At 46.6% G+C, this 18547-nt stretch overlaps 2 protein-coding genes across 2 annotated transcripts; both read right to left on the bottom strand.

The window, feature by feature from the left end:
- Positions 1 to 16835: 16835 nt before the first annotated feature.
- LOC120684953 (acyl transferase 15-like) lies at positions 16836 to 17546 on the bottom strand. Its single transcript, XM_039966807.1, has one exon. It carries the CDS (start codon positions 17544 to 17546, stop codon positions 16836 to 16838), a length of 711 nt encoding a protein of 236 aa, XP_039822741.1.
- Positions 17529 to 18245, bottom strand: LOC120686124 (acyl transferase 15-like). The gene has a single exon (XM_039968288.1). The coding sequence runs from the start codon at positions 18216 to 18218 to the stop codon at positions 17556 to 17558; it is 663 nt and encodes a 220-aa protein (XP_039824222.1). The 5' UTR covers positions 18219 to 18245; the 3' UTR covers positions 17529 to 17555.
- Between the last annotated feature and the right edge of the window lie 302 nt (positions 18246 to 18547).

Raw genomic sequence — 18547 nt, 5'->3', positions numbered from 1 at the left:
GGCCATTATTTCCCTTTTTGATCGTCAACTTCTCGGGAATAAATTGAGCCTTGCACTATGTTCCATACATATTTTACCTATTTCTAACAAATTCCACAAGTTTTGGTAGTTTGAGATGTTTTGCTGGATTATGCCCAGAATATGCAAGAAAAACACTAAATAGAGCATCTACAAGGATGGTGAAACATAGATATAAGATGATACCATTATGAACATTGTCAAATGCCAAATTTGACATTTCCATGTTGAAGAGCACGTCGAGATGATCGGATTGGACATTTGGTTTACCCAATTCGGAGTCCGGACGCAAAAGTTATGCAAATTACAAGTTTCAGACTCGTGTTATGCAGAGGCTGCAGGCCGGCCGGCCTCACCTAGGCCGGCCGGCCCGGCACCTTTGCCAAACACATCCTCCCTTGTCACAGGACCATTAGGGACTCACCAATGGTCCCCTAACACATGGGAAGCAAGCCAAAAGTGAAACTATGACCGAAAGGCCTCATATGTTCCTCCAATGGGCTTCCAAAGTGACCAAACTAAGTATCAAGACCCAAACCAACTGGAGCAGGAACACACAACTGTCGGTGGACACGTTGGTGAAAAGCAAGGCCGAGAGGAGCCAATCCTAGGCTAGCCAGCCTAGGAGAGGCTGGCCGGCCTACTAACTGCCATGCATCAACCCGACGCAACCACTACCGACCTCCAGGAGTGATCAAGAGCGTCCACAAAAAGGCGGTGCAGATTTGGCGGAGATCCCAGGCCGGCCGGCCTAGGGGAGGCCGGCCGGCCTCACTTTGTCACACCTCGAGCCCATCTTTCACGTGGAAGCTAAGCAACCGACCTACTTGTGTGAAGTGCACGCGCTAGCTTCAACACCGCATTGGAAGAGCTATAAACAGACACCCACACCTCCACTCCAACACACACAAAAGGAGCTCTCTTCTCACATTCTTAGTTTTTAGAGTAGGTTAGGTAGTCTGGGAGTTAGAGTCGAGTCAAGCTTGTCTCTAGATTCTGGAGTTGTCATCGGAAGTCGGGTATAAGCTCTTGTATCTATTCCTTTGACATTTATCAATATAAGTTATCTTCTTTATGTTTTTGAGTCAGCTTTACTTTCCGCATTTATTTATCTTTCCAAGTTATCTTTCTTGTGTGTAGAAGTAATTCTCTAGCTTAGGCTTTGTACCTATCTTGTTTATCGAGATCTTACCTTATGGGTCTTCTCGCCCGGACTAGGGAGGCTCAAGTTAGTTCCCTAGGTTGAGGGGGATTTCTCTTGAACGAGTCAAGAGAAATCCTAACACTGAGTATGGACGTGGTGTCTGGGCTTAGTGTTAGCTAGAAAGTGTGTTCCACCCCACAGAACCGTTGTAGTAGGCGACAAGTGGTGACAGCCCTATCCGTCCCTCGTAGTCCACCATGTTCGGGTGTTTTCATAGCAGTAGTTGCAGGTTGCCGTTGGACTCCCCTCTCATCCCTTTCTGAAGTCTTTCCTCTTCCAGCCACCGAAGTAAACTCTAGGTTCCCGATAACTAGTTAGAAGCAATGTTTAGTCTAGAGAGGCTAGCTCGTTAGTTTAGAAGTGTTTTAGGAGTCTTTCTCACTCGTTGTCCTCCCAGCTGCTTACCTCTCTAAGGATTACAGTCTCCTGTGTCAGACGGTCATCATTGGCCATTATCTTATCTACATATCAGGCTTACCCCCACTAAGTTAGTCGGTTGATATCCTTAGTAAAGTTTGTCATTTGATTCTTCGATACTCTTTATCCATAGTGCTTTCCTGAGGAAATATACGATACCCTGGAATACTCCAAGGTAAAGTGCTACAGCCGTGATTCTGTGCGCTTGCGGAATCCATATTCTATTGAGCGTAAGAAACGCCAACACCCAACGGGAAGAACTTGGCGAGGAACGCCGTGGAACATTGGTCCCAAGTACGGACGGCTTCTTTGTTCTGGTAAAACCACTATTTTGCTTTCCCAGGAGGGAGAAAGGAAACAAACATAGCCTGATGACGTTAGCCGTAATGCCCCGTATGGTTATGGTCTTGCACAGCTCCAGAAAGTTCTAGAGATGGGCGTTGGCGTTCTCGTTCGGCTTGCCACAGAATGGGCTAGCCTGCACCATGTTTATGAGGCAAGACTTCAGCTCAAAGTTCACATCCCCAACATCGACATTGGGTCCAGTCGCCACATTGGTGGCTGAGGGGACGGAGATGTCGTGGAGAATCTTCTCAGCGATTGATTCGGTTGTTGTCGTTGGTGCTTGAAGAGCTAGTTCGCTTGTCGACTGTGAGAGCGGAGGGGGGACGACGTGAGGTCGGACCCTTCTCACGAGTTTCTCTGGATTTTCAATGAAGTTTGTCGGACAGAAGAAATCAGACATACACTACCCTATTTTCATCCAATCAGGAGAAAACAAAAAGCAAACACGTTAGCATGTATAAGCAGTAGCTACCTCTTATTTATATTGCCAGGTTTATGTGCTAATAAATTCTTTACATCTAGTGCCATCTCCGTCAACGGCACTAGAAATGCTTGTTTGCATTTCCTAACGTCGCTACTAGGAGGGGTTAATTTCCAGCAACGCCGCTAGAAATGCCGGTGGGCATTCCATAGCTCCGTCAGTATGAACAGGTTGGGTTCATAGCAGCGACGCCATGAAACGCCGTGCGGTATGTCTTAACGATTACAGAAGGATCCACAAGCGCACGGATATACCATTGTAGCATTTCACCCAAAAGTATTCAGGGTATCGTTATTTATATTTTCCCAAGGGATGGCGAGGGTGTGTAAAGATGTTTACTAGTTACATAACCATAACATTATGAGATAAGGTGCAGACTGCTAATTATATAGGGGTAATTGATAATAAAGGATAGTCAGGGGTAATGTGACACACACAGAATAACCAACTCTTATGAATAAAGAATAAATGAATACACCTAAGATTAGCGCGAGCATAGGCAACGGATCCTAGTATACTATTCATATTAGCAGGTAAGCTATGTTAGCCATATGCTTAGAACTGCAGGTGCCAGGAAATTAGGGACATCGGGGAGAATGACCCGCACTGGAGAACATCCAGTCCCGTTTCATCTTTGCATGAACTCCTACACGATACCCGAACATCGGGGAGTACGCTAACCGAGAATCAGCTTTCCAGCGGACTGACAGGGCTGTCACCACCTGCAGTCTACCCCAGCCAAACCATGGAGCACCGTCATATCCAAGGCATCCTGCATACCCGGGCATCATGCCCGCATATGAGGTCACTACCTTAGCACCCCCGGGTCCCCCACCCTTCGGATGAACAGGTAAGATGCTAAGGCAAGCCTGAAAGCACAACGAACTGATATCCTTACCCAGATCATCTGGTCTAAGCAAGCAACTAGTATAACTTGATGAAGAACAGAACATGGAAAAGCAAGCTAAGAACATAGCAAGATAACCATGAGCGAACTCTTTATGAATAGCATAATGATAGTTGGAATACAAAGCCATACCAAAGGCCGAGGATTGCACACCGACCCTGAGACGACTGGATTCACTAAGGAAATGAAGAACTAGCCTAGCTCCACTTTCCTATGGAGTACAAGTCACAAGAGAGTGAGAGAGAAGCTTCCAAGTGGTGTGTGTGGTGTGAGTGGTGGGAGGCCCCTTATATAGTCTCTTGAGGTCAGTTCTCGCCAAGTTATACATGGAAACATTCATAACCACCTTCAGGAGGATCAGAGCAAGCTTCCCGCCAAAATGCAACTGGACCTTCAAGAGGCCCCACTTTGTCGGTTATGGCCACCGACTTTCTCTGGTACACTACCTGGTGGGACCTGATCTCTGATATGTCAGTGTCGGGGTTTATTTGGTCGGTCTGCTTTGACTTGTGGGCCTCTTTCGGATATGTTATGCATGACGCAATCTTCTGTAGTTTCGTCTGTGTATTCTTCGTGGTTTCATCTTATTCTGGACTTGTACTCCTGAAATCATAAATCTTCAAAAACAACTATGGAGCTAGGTTAGTGGTACAAATATGTTAGTAAGAGGTATGGTTTTCCTTCTTGTGCGAGTATAGTTGACGATCATATTTTGCACTTAATGACCGTCAACAATGACCGGTCTGACCGGTTTGCCCAGATTGTCCAGCAACCTCGGTATTTGCCAATTTCAGACGTCAATAGCTGCAATATTCTATAATGAAGGATTTCCTTCCAACTGTGCCCACACCTTCCAACCTCCCTAATAAGTGTGGAATAGGCAAACCAAGGGACACATTATCCTTTCGGTAACCTAGGCAAGACTCGATGACTTCCTCAGTACTGTATCCCTCTATCATGGACCCCTCAAGATGAGCACGATTCGGTACGTACCGGTTGTGAATGGACATGAAATACTCATACGTCCATATTTGTATAGGTAAAGTGGACCAAGTGCCCATATCTGATTGACCATGTGAATCATTATGCGTTCTGTTATACCAAAAAATCCCAAAGGGAATCACATCTCAAGCTACGCCATAGTCTCCCCATTGAATTCTTGGAGATCAGGCAATTTGTCTTCGTCAATCACCTTTTGTAAAATCCTGTCAAAGAAGTAACACAACCAAGTGATTACCATCTTTACGTATACTAGCTTGATCTCTCTGATTGCAATTGGGAGGAACACCGTCAATAGCACATGACAATCATGACATTTATAGTCGTATAGTGAGAGATCTTCTATCGAGACTAGTTTATTTATGTTGGATGTGAAATGACTCGGGACTCTGATCCCTCTAAAGCTCTCGCACATTGCCTTCTTCTCATCATGTGTCAAGTTGTAGCTAGCCGGGGGGAGTTCATATCTGCCATTCCCTTTGTCCACAGAGTGAAGGTATTGTCTTGTCTTCATGGCTACCAAGTCTTTGCACGACTTCAAGGTTTCCTTTGTCTTGGCTGATGTCTCCAGTAGGAGCCCAGTTGTGTTACCGAACACATTCTTCTTCAGGTGCATACCATTGATTGCATGGCGGACCTCAAGATATGCCCAATAAGGCAACTACTTGTAGAAGATGGGTTGTTTCTTGAATGGTACGCCATCAATAAGTGTCTTATCTCTCTTTCTTTTCTTCCAATCTTTCTTTTCTTCCCATAAATGACCTGGATGGTCTGTACCTTATCTCTCTTTCTCTTCTTCCAATCTTTCTTTTCTTCCCATAAACGACCTGGATGGTCTGTACCATATTGAAAATATAGTACCTATCTTGTTTTACTGGAGTAGAATATAATTCAGGACTACCATCAAAAAAATTATAGAACTTCTTACTTCTATACTTATGTCCTTCTGCCAAGAAGCACGTATACCGAAGGTAAACTACCTTTCGATATCCTTCTAGGAAAGACTATACAGTGCCATCCACGCACACCGTGATCTATCCTAATAGGACAAACAATGTCTAGTAATCATGGATGGTGACCATTATAATGGCTTTAAGATTAAAGGGCTACCGTGTAAAACCATCAAAGATATTGATACCCTCCTTTAATTAAATTTCCATCTCTTGCATCAGAGGTTCAAGAAAGACATCTATATCGATGTCAGGATGCTTGGTGCTCTGTATAAGGACGGATAGTAAAAGATACTTTCTCTTCTGGCGCAGCCATGTAGGCAGGTTGTACATCATCAATATCACTGGCCATATGTTGTGGGAGCCACTTCTTTCACCAAACGGATTCATTCCATCCGTACTCAATGCGAACCGAACATTCCTCGGGTCCTTTCCAAATTCCAAATAGTACTTCTCTCATCAAATTTCTTCCACTACCGAGCATCAGCTGGGTGTCGGAGCTTTCTGTCACCCTTTTTGCACTTATTCGAATTCCACCATTGCATCAATTAAACATCCTTTGGGTTTGAGAAAAAACGCCTTAAGCGATCGAAAACTGGGAGGTACCACATAATCATGGAATGAATTCTGCTCTGCTTCTTAGAAATGCTTAAAGCAGTGTCATCTGGCTCACCAGAGGCAACACCCTTCCCCTTCCTTTTATTCCCATTGGATAGAATTTGATTGTCGCCACCACAATAAATGGCATTGTTTTCATACCGACTTGCAGAATATACATGGCATTTGTCCAAGTCTTTGAAAGTATCCCAACAATACAAAATACAATAATTTGGATATGCATGAATTCTTTCCACACCCATCGTGAACGGGCTAACAAGCTTCTTTGCTCGGAATATGTTGGCTGGCACGTTATTTGGCTTTGGAAGCAACCAAGCCAAGATACGTAGCAGATCGTTGAAAATATCATCTGACCAACTATGCTTAGCCTTCAGGGTCAATAGCTCAAGTATGAAACGAAGCATGGTCAAGTTTTTTGGAAGTCCTTTTGAGTGCTCGTATATATTTTCCTCTGCTGATATTCTCACCGTATCGAAGTTTGCTAACCCCTTAGCACTAGAAACCAATACCTCCGCTTTGGTGTGCACCTGGTTCAGAAAATCACCGTCATCAAGTTCATCGTCACTACTATCACCATTGATGGGCCCGTCATCGACATCATCACCATGGAATACACCAACCTCATCATCATCTCTGCCACCATCATCAAAATCATCATAGGCACCAAACCTTCTATCAAACTCCTAGTCTTGTATGATTTCATCTAGTGGATTATTCATCGGAGGGGGAGCACTTGTCTTACCATGATACTTCTGGATCATGTCGCCCTTAACAAAAGCACTAACCAATACATAAGATCTAATTATAGTTGGGTCGCCAAATACTATCAAATTATTGCAGACTTTGCATGGCAATGTATCATTCGTGTCTTCTTATTTCTTATGTGGTTCTCTGCAACTTTAATGAATTTATTAAGCTGTCCATGGAAATAGCCGTCTGTCCTTTTTGCATTGTACATCCATGTCCTATCCATCTCTAAACAGCAAGAAATAATTAAATGGGTTAAGCTTCATGTAATCAAGCGGTTATATAAATATAAAAAAACAAAGCAAATTCTTTTCTCGAAGGAAGACCACAAATGGTTATAAATATATAATATCATGCATGTGTGTAAAGATGGGAAAAAATAAATCAAATCTTTTCCTCAAAGGAAATGGAGCCCTAAATGAACATAAGTGTATACTTCTATATATGTGTAGATATTGAAAAAGTTAATTTAAATAGTATTAATTAAATAAAATCAAAATCCAACCTATTATTGTACCACTAAATCTTAGAAAAAAAGCTATCATGCATGTGTGTAAAATAGAAAAAATAAATCCTCTTCTCTCTCTCCTCCATAGATCTAGTAAATAATTAATTTACTTAGGAATGAGGCAAAACATATAGTCCAAATGATTATATAATCTTGTTTTCTACTAAAATATTACAATTTTATCCAAAAGTTCGAGGCAAATGGTGCCTCAAATGACAAAAGCACACCATTGAGATGTAGATCTAGCTAAAGGCAAAGAGAGCTCCATTTGAGCCTTAAAACTAACAAAAGAGCTTAAAATGACATGGGATTAGCATCAACTTACATCGTCGAGCCCCAACTCGAAGGAAAATCAAGTTTAAAAACTTCCCTCCCCTTTTTTCTTTCTTTGGATTTTCGGGGAGCTTCTCTCCCGAGCAAACAATAGCTTCTCGGGAGGAGGAAGAAGGGAGTCTGTAGCCTTTTATCGGCTATTTTTATCGGCGGGTGGGAGTGAACCTCTCCTAGAAATCCATTTAACACCTAGTTCACATCCTATCAAATAACAAAATAGTAATGATATCAGATTTAACAAATCATGGAGATGAGAACCTAGCAGTGGTGTCCCTACTGCCTTGAGGTCTAATTCTTAATAATCCTCTTGGTGCAAAGAGATTCTGAATTCTTAGACTTCTGGTTCCATAGTTCATTTTTATGTCAAGTTTGAATTAAATAACACCTGATGCATGCATCTAACATCATCATGAGGTCATTAGGGTAGTTGCTTCAGCTCCAATAGTTCACTCTGTTTTAAAATTAAGTACCTAACAAAAGTTTGAGTTTGGCCAAGAAAGAATATGCAAGGCTTGATTGTTCAAAGAATAGTTAGCTCAGCCCAGGGCGCCACTTCAGGGGAGGGTGAACCATGTTACGGCCGAGTCAGCGGCCGAGGCTCCCAATGTGGTTATTGGTACGTTCATGGTCAATTCATATCCAGCTACAGTGCTTTTCGATATTGGTGCTATGCATTCCTTCATTACACAGTCTTTTGTCGAGCAACATGGTATTCGTACTAGCACATTAAAGAGGTGCCTATTAGTATCTTCACCGGGAGGACAATTGAGGTCTCATACCTTCTGCCCCAGAGTCAGTGTATCCTTAAGGGGGGTAGAATTTAGTACAGATCTGATGGTGCTAGACACCAAGGGCATCGATGTCATTCTGGGGATGGAGACTCTTGCTAAGTGGGGAGTCCGGATAGATTGTGCTCAGAGGACAATCTTGTTATCGGCTTCCAGTGGTCAGGAGGTTACTATCAGTGCAGTCGAACCTTCTGGATTTCTTCATCAGATGGAGGCTAGACCCACGGATGGTATTCGCGTGGTGTCTGAATTCCCGGATGTCTTTCCGGATGATTTGCCAGGTATGCCGCCTGAACGCGACATCAAGTTTTCTATTGATCTCTTGCCTGGCACTGCTCCTATTGCAAAGCGACCCTACCGTATGGCACCTATAGAGAATGAGGAAGTCAAGAAGACTATTGATGAGTTGCTAGCCAAGGGCTATATCCGTCGCAGCTTTTCTCCTTAGGCTTTTCCATTGTTACTAGTAGATAAGAAGGATGGCTCGAAGAGAATGTGTGTCGATTATCGGGAGCTGAACACAGTTACCATTAAGAACAAGCATCCACTGCCCCGTATTGAGGATCTGTTTGATCTGCTTTGAGGTGCTCGTGTATTCTCGAAGATTGATCTGCGTTCGGGCTATTTTCAGCTGAGGATCCGTCTTGAGGATATTCCGAAGACGACATTCACCTGCAAGTACGGGCTGTATGAGTACACGGTCATGTCTTTCGGCTTGACTAATGCCCCGGCTTACTTCATGCACTTGATGAACATGGTTTTCATGGATTATCTGGATGTCTTCGTGGTGATCTTCATTGATGATATTCTGATCTTTTCCAAGTCTGAGGCAGAGCATGAAGTTCATCTGAAGCTAGTGCTGCAGAGATTGAGGGAGCATCAGCTATATGCAAAGTTCAGCAAGTGTGAGTTCTCGATTGATGAGGTTCCATTCCTCGGTCATATCATCTCCAAGGGAGGCATTGCAGTTGATCCGAGCAAGGTGAAGGATGTGCTTGAGTGGGAGACACCGCAGATGGTGAAGGAAGTCCGGTCATTCTTGGGCTTAGCAGGATATTATCGGAGGTTTATTGAGAATTTCTCCAATATCGCGAAGCCCTTGACTTCTTTGCTAGAGAAGAATGCAGATTTCATATGGACTGATGAGCGTCAGATGGCCTTTGATGAGTTGAAGAAGAGGCTTACTACAGCGCCAGTTCTTACTCTGCCAGACCAGAGCAAGAGGTTCACGGTGTGTTGTGATGCTTCGAAGGATGGTCTTGGTTGTGTTCTGATGCAAGAGGGAAGAGTGATTGCTTATGCTTCACGGCAGTTACGTCGGCATGAGCTGAACTATCCCACTCATGATCTTGAGTTAGCCGCAGTTGTGCATGCTCTGAAGATTTGGAGGCATTACTTGTTCGGGCAGCAGTGTGATATCTACACAGATCACAAGAGCCTCAAGTATATATTCACGCAGAGTGAGCTGAACATGCGGTAGAGGAGATGGTTAGAGCTGGTCAAGGATAATGACCTGGAGATTCACTATCATCCGGGTAAGGCCAATGTTGTGGCAGATGCTCTGAGCAGAAGAAGCTATGTCAACATGGCTGTTGCTTTCTAGATGCCTCCAGAGTTATGCGACGAGTTTGAGTAGTTGAGTCTGGGTTTCTTGCATCATACTTCGAGTGCAGCATTCGAGGCAGAGCCCACTCTAGAGGCAGAGATCCGGCAACATCCGAAGGAAGACAAGAAGCTACAGGAGATTCGTGAGTTACTCAAGAAAGGCAAGGCTCCTCATTTCAGAGAGGATGATCAGGGTACTTTGTGGTACAAGAACCGGATTTGTGTGCCAGAGGGGAATGATCTCAGGAAGTTGATTCTGAGTGAGGCTCATGATACGGCTTACTCTATTCATCCGGACAGTACTAAGATGTACTATGATCTTAAGGAGCATTTCTGTTGGCCTGGGATGAAGCGTTTAGTCACCGAGTATGTGGCCATCTGCGACACATGTCAGCATGTGAAGGCAGAACATCAGAGGCCACCCAGTTTGTTGCAGCCGTTGAAGATTCTTGAGTGGAAATGGGAGGAGATCATGATGGATTTCATAGTGGGATTGCCTCGTACTCAGCAGGGGTACAACTCTATATGGGTAGTAGCGGACCGTTTGACGAAGGTTGCTCACTTCATTAAAGTGAACACTACTTACTCCGGTGCCAGACTTGCAGAGTTATATATCTCCTGGATTGTCTGTTTGCATGGTGTGCCCAAGAAGATCGTATATGATAGAGGATCACAGTTCACTTCACGGTTCTGGGAGCAGCTCCATGATTCGTTGACATGAAGCTGCGCTTCCGTACCGCCTATCATCCTCAGACAGATGGGCAGACAAAGAGAACCAACCAAGTGTTGGAGGATATGCTGAGAGCTTGTGCTATTCAGTATGGTACCAGTTGGGATAAGTGCCTGTCGTATGCTGAGTTTTCCAACAACAACAGCTACCAGGCCAGTCTGAAGAAGTCACCCTTTGAGGCATTGTATGGCAGAAAGTGCAGGACTCCTCTTTATTGGGATCATATTGGTGAGAAGCAGCTCTTTGGCCCTGACATTATAGAAGATGCAGAGCAGATGGTACAGACTGTGCGGGAAAATCTGAGGATTGCACAGACTAGGCAGAAGAGCTATGCAGATGGCAAACGGAGGGACCTGACCTTCAAGGTGAACGATTATGTATACTTGAAGGTGTCACCAATGCGGGGAATCCACAGGTTTAATATAAAAGGGAAATTAGCACCAAGGTACATTGGTCCATTCAGGGTGCTGGAGAGGAAAGGCGAAGTTGCTTATCACCTAGAGTTGCCCACTGATCTCTCTGGAGTGCATGATGTCTTCCACATTTCTCAGTTGAAGAAGTGTCTACGAGTACCTGAGGAGCAGGCACCACTGGATGGGTTAGATGTGCAGGAAGATCTGACCTATATTGAGCACCCGGTGAAGATTCTGGAGACGTCAGAGAGGGTTACACGGAACAAGCGCATTAAGATGTGCAGAGTTCAGTGAAGTCATCACAGTGAAGCTGAGGCTACATGGGAGCGAGAAGATTAGCTGAGGAAGACATATCCAGATCTCTTTGCTAGCCAGTCTAGCTGAATCTTGGGGACGAGATTCCTATAAGGGGGTAGGGTTTGTAACACCCTAATTTAAATTTCAGCATTTAATAACAAATTTAATGGGCTTTATTTAAATTTCTAAGGTTTATATGCTTAGTCATGCATTTAATTTAATTTTCTTTCACAAGTAATTAAAAAAAATTCTAGGTTTAAACTTGTTGTTGCATTCATGTTGGTGCATGTTTTATTTTTGTTTGAATGCATAGGAGTTTTGAATTCAAATTTGAATTCGAATTCAATTAGATTTGAGTTAATTTGAGTTAGTTTGAAATAGAAAAAGAAAGGAAATAAGAAAACCAACCCAACCGGGAAACCAGCCCAACCCAGCTCGGCCCAAGTCTTCCTCCCGCGCCCCGACCCAAGCACAGCGGCCCACTCCCTCCGCTCGGCCCGTTTCGCCGCGCCAGCCCAGTCGCCCGTCCGCTCCCGCAGCCCGCTTCCCCCGCTCACCGCGCCTTCTCTCTCTCTTTCACTGCCGCCGGGACCCCACCTATCGGCCCCTTCTCCATCCTCCCGCATCCTCCACGCTGAGCCGTCTCACCTCACTCTCTGCTCTGCCCCGCCCAGCTCGCCCCGCCGCTGCCTCGTGGGCCACCCCGACCCTGCAGGGCCACCGGCCAGCCTCCGGCGCACGCCTTCCTTCCAGAAGCTTCCACACCCGGTGCCCAGGATCACGCAGTGGCCGTTGTGCGCGATCCACTTCCTCCGTGCGCCGTGATCGCGGCCGTAATCTCAGCGCCGGGCACGCACGCCCAAGATACCCGGGCTTCCTTTAATTAGCGCCCGCAGTCCTCCTCTGTGCCCTATCCTTGCCATAGCCGCCGTTCCCGAGCTCTAGCACCACCACCACACCCTCTGCGCCGGAGCAGATTCTCTGCGCCGCCGTGAACTCACCACACCACCGCCTCCTAGCCCCAGACAAAACGCGCAGCAGCACCACCTCGACACCTGGAAGCTTCACGAGGCCCCAATCTCGACCCCGACCCTCTGCATTGCCGGGAATCGCACGGCGGGCAGCTCAGGTGAGCTCGGACTGCCATGGCAATTCCATGCCGCCGGAGCATTTCGGACCGCCCTGACCACCGTGGTTCCTTCGCAGGACCACCACGCGCCGAAGCGTGGAGACCAGGAGCCCGAAAACCCCCTGCATCGACTCCTCCGCGAGCTCCGCCCCACCTCCGCCGCCCGGACCTCGCCGAATCACCTCGGCCCGAGCCCTAGGTTAGCACCAGCCCGACCTCCTCTCTCTTTTGCGCTAGAATCTGTAGGCCGTAGCCCACCCCCGCGACCAGAACGCCGTTCACCGGCGCTCCGCCGCCGTACAGGCGTAGCACCACCGTGGCGGGCCCGCTGCAGCCCGTATCAGCACTGCACAAGCCCGGCAAAGGCTTGCCTTAGCTCTGCGCACGCACCGGCACTCGTTTGCGCCCAGTTCCGAGCATAGCCCTGCACAAACACGCGCACGCCGGTGAGCGTCGCCGCGCAGAGCCGCCGCCGCCGTCGCAACCACCGCTCTGAGCCTCCCCGAGCCCAGCTTAGGCCACAGGTGGATCACGCATGTCATGTAGGCCATCCCAGATCCAAACCCGAGTTGTTTTGGCCCCTGGAACACCAGAATCGATCATCTCCGGTGAAGCGCCGCCGCAGTAAAGGGTTTCCCAGCGACCCGCGCCGCCGCCGCCGACCCCTTTCCACCTGATCCGTCAGATCTGAAGTTAGTGGCCCAGATTAGATCTAGACACCGGTTCGTCCTGAGCCACCGAATCGCGATCCAACGGTCTAGATCCGCGCGTACCCCTTCGCCCTGGCAATCTTGTTAAAGAGCCCCTAAACTTTCCTAGATTCAACCCGCGGTCCTAACCAGTGTAAAAGTATTTACAGTTAGGCCCAGTTTTTAGCGTTTTAGCCCCCGAGCTTTCTAGAAATAGCGCCCGTGGTCCAGCCCGTGCGTTTTTATGCGCTAGCCCTGGATCTAACCACTAATTATGTATAGGTCCCTGGTTTTTGCAGAAAACCCCTAGAAACTTAGTTTTTCTTGCAGAAAAGTCCCTAGACCTTGTTTTAAGCCTAGTTTTCGCGTTCTAGCTCTGTTTTAGGCGTTCTTTATGTCCACGCGATCGTTGTAACACGTAGAATAGTTCTAGCTTAGTTTTGTTTGCTATTTTCATGCATTGTTGTACTGTTTCTTAGTGTTTTCTCTTGTTTGGACGTATGTTTATATTGTTGCCTTGTTTCTGGCCATGTGTTCGTGAGTAGACGTTGAGCTACCGGAGGAGCCCCAGTACCAGTACCCGGAGCAGCCACCACCTTCTGAGCAGTTTGAGCAGCAGGAGCAGTTTGAGGAAGGCAAGTATAACATGAACAACACCCATCACTTTTAAATACATTTTCATACTGCATTTTAATACTATATGCCTATAAGGACTTTCCTAGCCACTTTATTACCATATATATATCCCTTGGGTTGCATTTTGGGTAGTTGTGCTAGGTTGCTGCGCTATAACACACTTGGTATTTTTTAATTAATTTGATTAATGGTATATGTAACTTAATTCTGGGAGTGGCCCGCTTGAGTGGCTCACGTCTCGTTAAAAATTAGTTTTTCTAGAAACTTGGTTTAGGGGGCTCGCACTGTGTTTTGTGCTAGCTACTCTCCATAAGGACCGTACGTCATTAGAGCGACAACCTGGGACAACCGCGCAACCACAAGACTGGAATGAGACGGTCTTGGCTTACTAATTAGGTATTTTTGGTTTGGAGTAACTTACCTGCGGGGCAGGGGCGGTAAGCTTCAATGGTCCCTGCTCCTCCGGCTTGGTCTGTGCTCCGTGTCTTGTACCCCCGTGAGGTGGGCCCCATCGTCGCCGATCCACCCTCGCGGTTACTCCTTACCAACGAGATTCTTCATAACGGCCTCGTAGTGAGTTTGCTAGCCATCTCACCTATGGAAGTGTGATGAACAACTAGCGTAGCTCACGACTTGTGGGTAAAGATGTGTAACCTCTGCAGAGTGTAAAACTGGTATACTAGCCATGCTCACGGTCATGAGCGGCCCGGATCCTCCTTTTGATTAGTGGGGTTATCTTCCTTTGGTTAGGGGGGTTCCCCGGGTGGTTTGGTTTGGTTCTCAGCAGTATCACAATTAAATCTGATTAATTACTATGTAACTGGGTTTATGGTAATTCATCAACTTGTAGTAAATAGCTGTAATAAAACTTTGCCAAGACTTAAAAGCTAATGCAGTTGAGTCAGCCAACTTTAGAGCCTCATAGTTTGTGTTATACTTGTTGAGTACAAGTTGCGTACTCACTCTTGCCTACTCTACTCCTTTTCCTCTTGGGGATACTCTATTGCTGCTTAGTTCCTGCTGACGCGAAGGAGTTCACTCAGAGCTACCAGGAGTACGAGGACTTCTAGGCGTTCGTCTCCCAGTCGACGTCCCTGTGGCGCCCAGCTTCCGAGTTTCGTACTTGTTTTATATTTCCGCATACTCTGTATCAGACATTTGTCATTAATGTAATAAACAACATTCGTACTCGCTTTATTATATCTTTTTATGTGATATGTGATGTGATATACTGTTTATTCTATTGTATATACGTGTGACTTGATCCTGGCACGTATATAATTGCTCGGTTTATGTCTTTTTGTAAACCGAGTGTTACACAACTCCAATCACAGGCCAAACATCTAGCTAATAATTCCCTAAACGTTATCTGAATAGAACAGTCACATGCATATATCACTTCAAAAGTGCTACAGATGAACAACTACAACTATGAAACGAGTAATAAACAAGAAAATATTGCAAATTAAATTCTTGATTAAAATAGAAACAACTACCATACTTCATACTGCAAACATCAAAGCAATGAGACCAGTGCCATGACCTACAACAATTGTCCAGGTATAGAATCTATAGGTTGACCTATCGGTCAATTCAACAATGCAATTGGTCCACAGCAGCAACTACTAGTACTCTCTCCTAGCAACTAACAGATCAGTATCCCCTAGGAACAAAATCCTGCTCCCATGTCAACCCAAATTTCCCATCGATTTCAAGGGTTTAAATCCAGCCTACTAGTAGAGGGCCTCGCAAAGGGGATGACCCCTCGGCATTGACTCCTGCGGCGCACCGGGCGCCCCGCTCGCTGCAGTCTTGTGCGCCTCTCTTCCAAGTGGCCGCCATCGCCACTCTGGTCGAACGGGAGCGACCTCTAGGGCTCCAATGTCGATCTGGAATACTGAGATGGGCTGCTGGGCCGTGAAGCTGCGAAGGCGATTATTACTGGCGGTCATTAGATAAACCCTCTGTGGATTGCGAAGGCTATTATTACGGCAGTTACTATAACAAACCCGGGTAAAAATCATATTTGTAGCAGCGGTTACTGGTACAAACCACGGGTAAAAATCAACGTCAATTTCTACCGGTGGTTCATATATAGAACCTACTATATAGATACCGATTCTGGTGGCTTCTATTTGGAATCTACAGGACAAATCATTTCTAGAGTCACAAAGGTCAAACCGCCAGCAAAAAACAATTTTTGAACTGCCATTGATTTCATCATTTGTAGTAATGTTTTCAGGGTAGTTCACCTCCACCCCTATAAATAACACCCATTTTTAGGGCGGAAGAGGGGATGACCCTCCCCTACAAATGGATTTCCAGGGTGGTTCAGTTGCTACAGTAAACCCATTTCATTTGTAGGAACATGTGATATTTTGGTCCACCCATAAAAAAAATCGATGTGTTGCTACAAATTGTTTTCTACTAGTGAGACTCAACACGAAGCTTTGACCTTCAAACATTGTACTGCGCCATTATATGGTTGGCGATGGAAACACAATTTACTCAACACGAAGATTTGTTCCATGCTAGTAAATAATGTACATTTCTGTGCCCTGCACATTACAGTCAACAAGGAAATGTGCCTAACTTTTTTTTTTTGGCAATGGTTGCTCAATCATTCATTCTGACGGGTCCGAATTGGCTGCTGCAAAATCCACACTGATTGAGTTAAATATCAGAAGACTCTTCAAACATAGAACCAAGACCAACTGTGACACATGCCCTCTTTCTAGAAACAATTACTTACGCTGCCTCTTTTTAACCAGTTATATATGAACTGGTCGGATCTTCTCAGAAGCTACATAAGAGGGAGATCGAATTGATGCCGTCAGAAAATTGAATTATCCGAATTTTGTGACACACAAGCGACAAAATCAGAAACCGTATATATAATATATATATATATATATATATATATATATATATATAGAGAGAGAGAGAGAGAGAGAGAGAGAGAGAAAAGATACATATATAAACTTGCAGTAACCTAGAAAAAAAACAGTAAGTGAAAAATCATCATGTATTGAGGCTGGCCAGTTCAGCCAGAAAGGCGTCGGTGTGCTCCTTCTTGACGTAGAGCGACATCACACTGGCCCCATCATTCCCTTTCCATGGCAGGCAATAGCAGAAAGGCTGGGATGTTGCCAACGGCTTCTTGTGGAACATCACCCTCGCCGGGCTCCCGCTGCCGAAATCCGGCTTGTCCAGACCAAGATTTCTCCAGGATGACACAGCAAGCATGCTGTATCGATCAACCAGCTGCGACGAAGAAGAAGAAAAAGAAGGGTTGGTGCTACTTGGAACCCTCTTGAGCATGTCAGGAATGCCATCCTTGGCGTCCTTGATAGCCTTGATTACGTCCACGACGCTCCCGTTCGCCACCGCGCCGACGGTGGATATCACCTTCTGGCCAGTGGCAGCAATACCATTGCCGTAGTAGCCGTCACCGGCGCCGACGTTCTTGCGTATGCTAACCGCAAACGAGAGCACGGCCGGGGAGGAAGACGACGACCACGAAGACGGCGACGTGATAGCACAGGTGCGGCACCGCCACAGCACGGCGCCCACCGCCTCGAACGTGGTGCACGACGACGGCGAAGGCCGGCCATGGGAGCTGCAGACGAGGTCGTACTCGGCTCTTACGCGGTTGATCAAGCTCGACCGGACGGTGATGTCGAGGAAGACAAGGTCGTCCAATGGTGGGTCGCAGGCGCGGCCGGCTGCCATAGACGACTGTTACTGTCGCACGGCGGCGGCAATGACGGACGGAGAGAGGCTCGGGATCCGGGAGTCGTCCCAGATTCTGTGGGGAATCACCGACGGCGACGGCACCCCACGTGCCATCTCTCCGACGGCCTGCAGGAACTGAGCGATCCCCATGGTGTCGCCAACGCCGTGGTTCCACGTCACCCCGACGACGAAGCCGCCGCAGGAGAACGCGGTGACCTGCACCAGCATCAACGGTCCGCCGCCGCAACCGTAGGCGGTGTCGTCGTAGTAGACGGCGAGCTCGTCTAGTAACGGCCTGCTTGTTGCTCCGGCTGGCGAGGCGGCCGCCGACGGCGGCTCCTCCGTGAGCAGCAGCTTCGATTCTTGCAGGGAACAGTCGGCGGACGCGGCGACGAACACCACACCCTCACCGGTGCACTGGATCTCATCAGCGCCTGCGGCGATGCGACCGGAGATTGGGTAGTAGTGGACAAGGGCTTGGGACAGTGCTCTCTGAATGGTCTCGGCAGGGGCCTCATTCATCGGATGTTGGAACACCAACAACGATGTGACTGGAATGTTAGTATGTACCTGGTCTAAAGACGAGAGTTTAACGGTGGCGCCTGTCGTCGCCACCGGCTCCGATGGCTTCACCATCACCGGCGCCGACTTGTTCACCACAACGCCCATTTTCTCTCTCTATCGATCTGTGTGTGTGTCGTCACTCCTCTAGCTAGCTAGTCTTCTTACTTGGTTTATATATACAGCTGTATGTGTGCCAAAGAGAGCTTCGTGTAGAGTCTTGGTCTTGTGCAGAAACGTAAGCTATCTGTATCCTTTTTTTTCATTTCTTGTCAAGTTACGACACGTATTACTTAGCACAATGCATAAGTCAAGCCCACAATCAAGGAGGATCTTGGACTTTGGACCCATCGTGCAAGAAACTTCGGGTTCCAAAGATGACAAGATGGTAGAATCTTATTTCATGGTTAATGACAATGAGCTGCTGACAATTGAGA

The sequence above is a fragment of the Panicum virgatum genome, chromosome 8N (assembly GCF_016808335.1).
Source record: "Panicum virgatum strain AP13 chromosome 8N, P.virgatum_v5, whole genome shotgun sequence".
NCBI lineage: Eukaryota > Viridiplantae > Streptophyta > Magnoliopsida > Poales > Poaceae > Panicum > Panicum virgatum.
Note: the sequence above shows the minus strand (reverse complement) of the source record. Positions and strands in the feature narration are given on the sequence as shown.

Bases quoted from the DNA above. Each gene is read 5' to 3' on its own strand.
- LOC120684953 (XM_039966807.1), bottom strand. From the start codon at position 17,546: ATGGCAGCCGGCCGCGCCTGCGACCCACCATTGGACGACCTTGTCTTC.
- LOC120686124 (XM_039968288.1), bottom strand. From the start codon at position 18,218: ATGGGCGTTGTGGTGAACAAGTCGGCGCCGGTGATGGTGAAGCCATCG.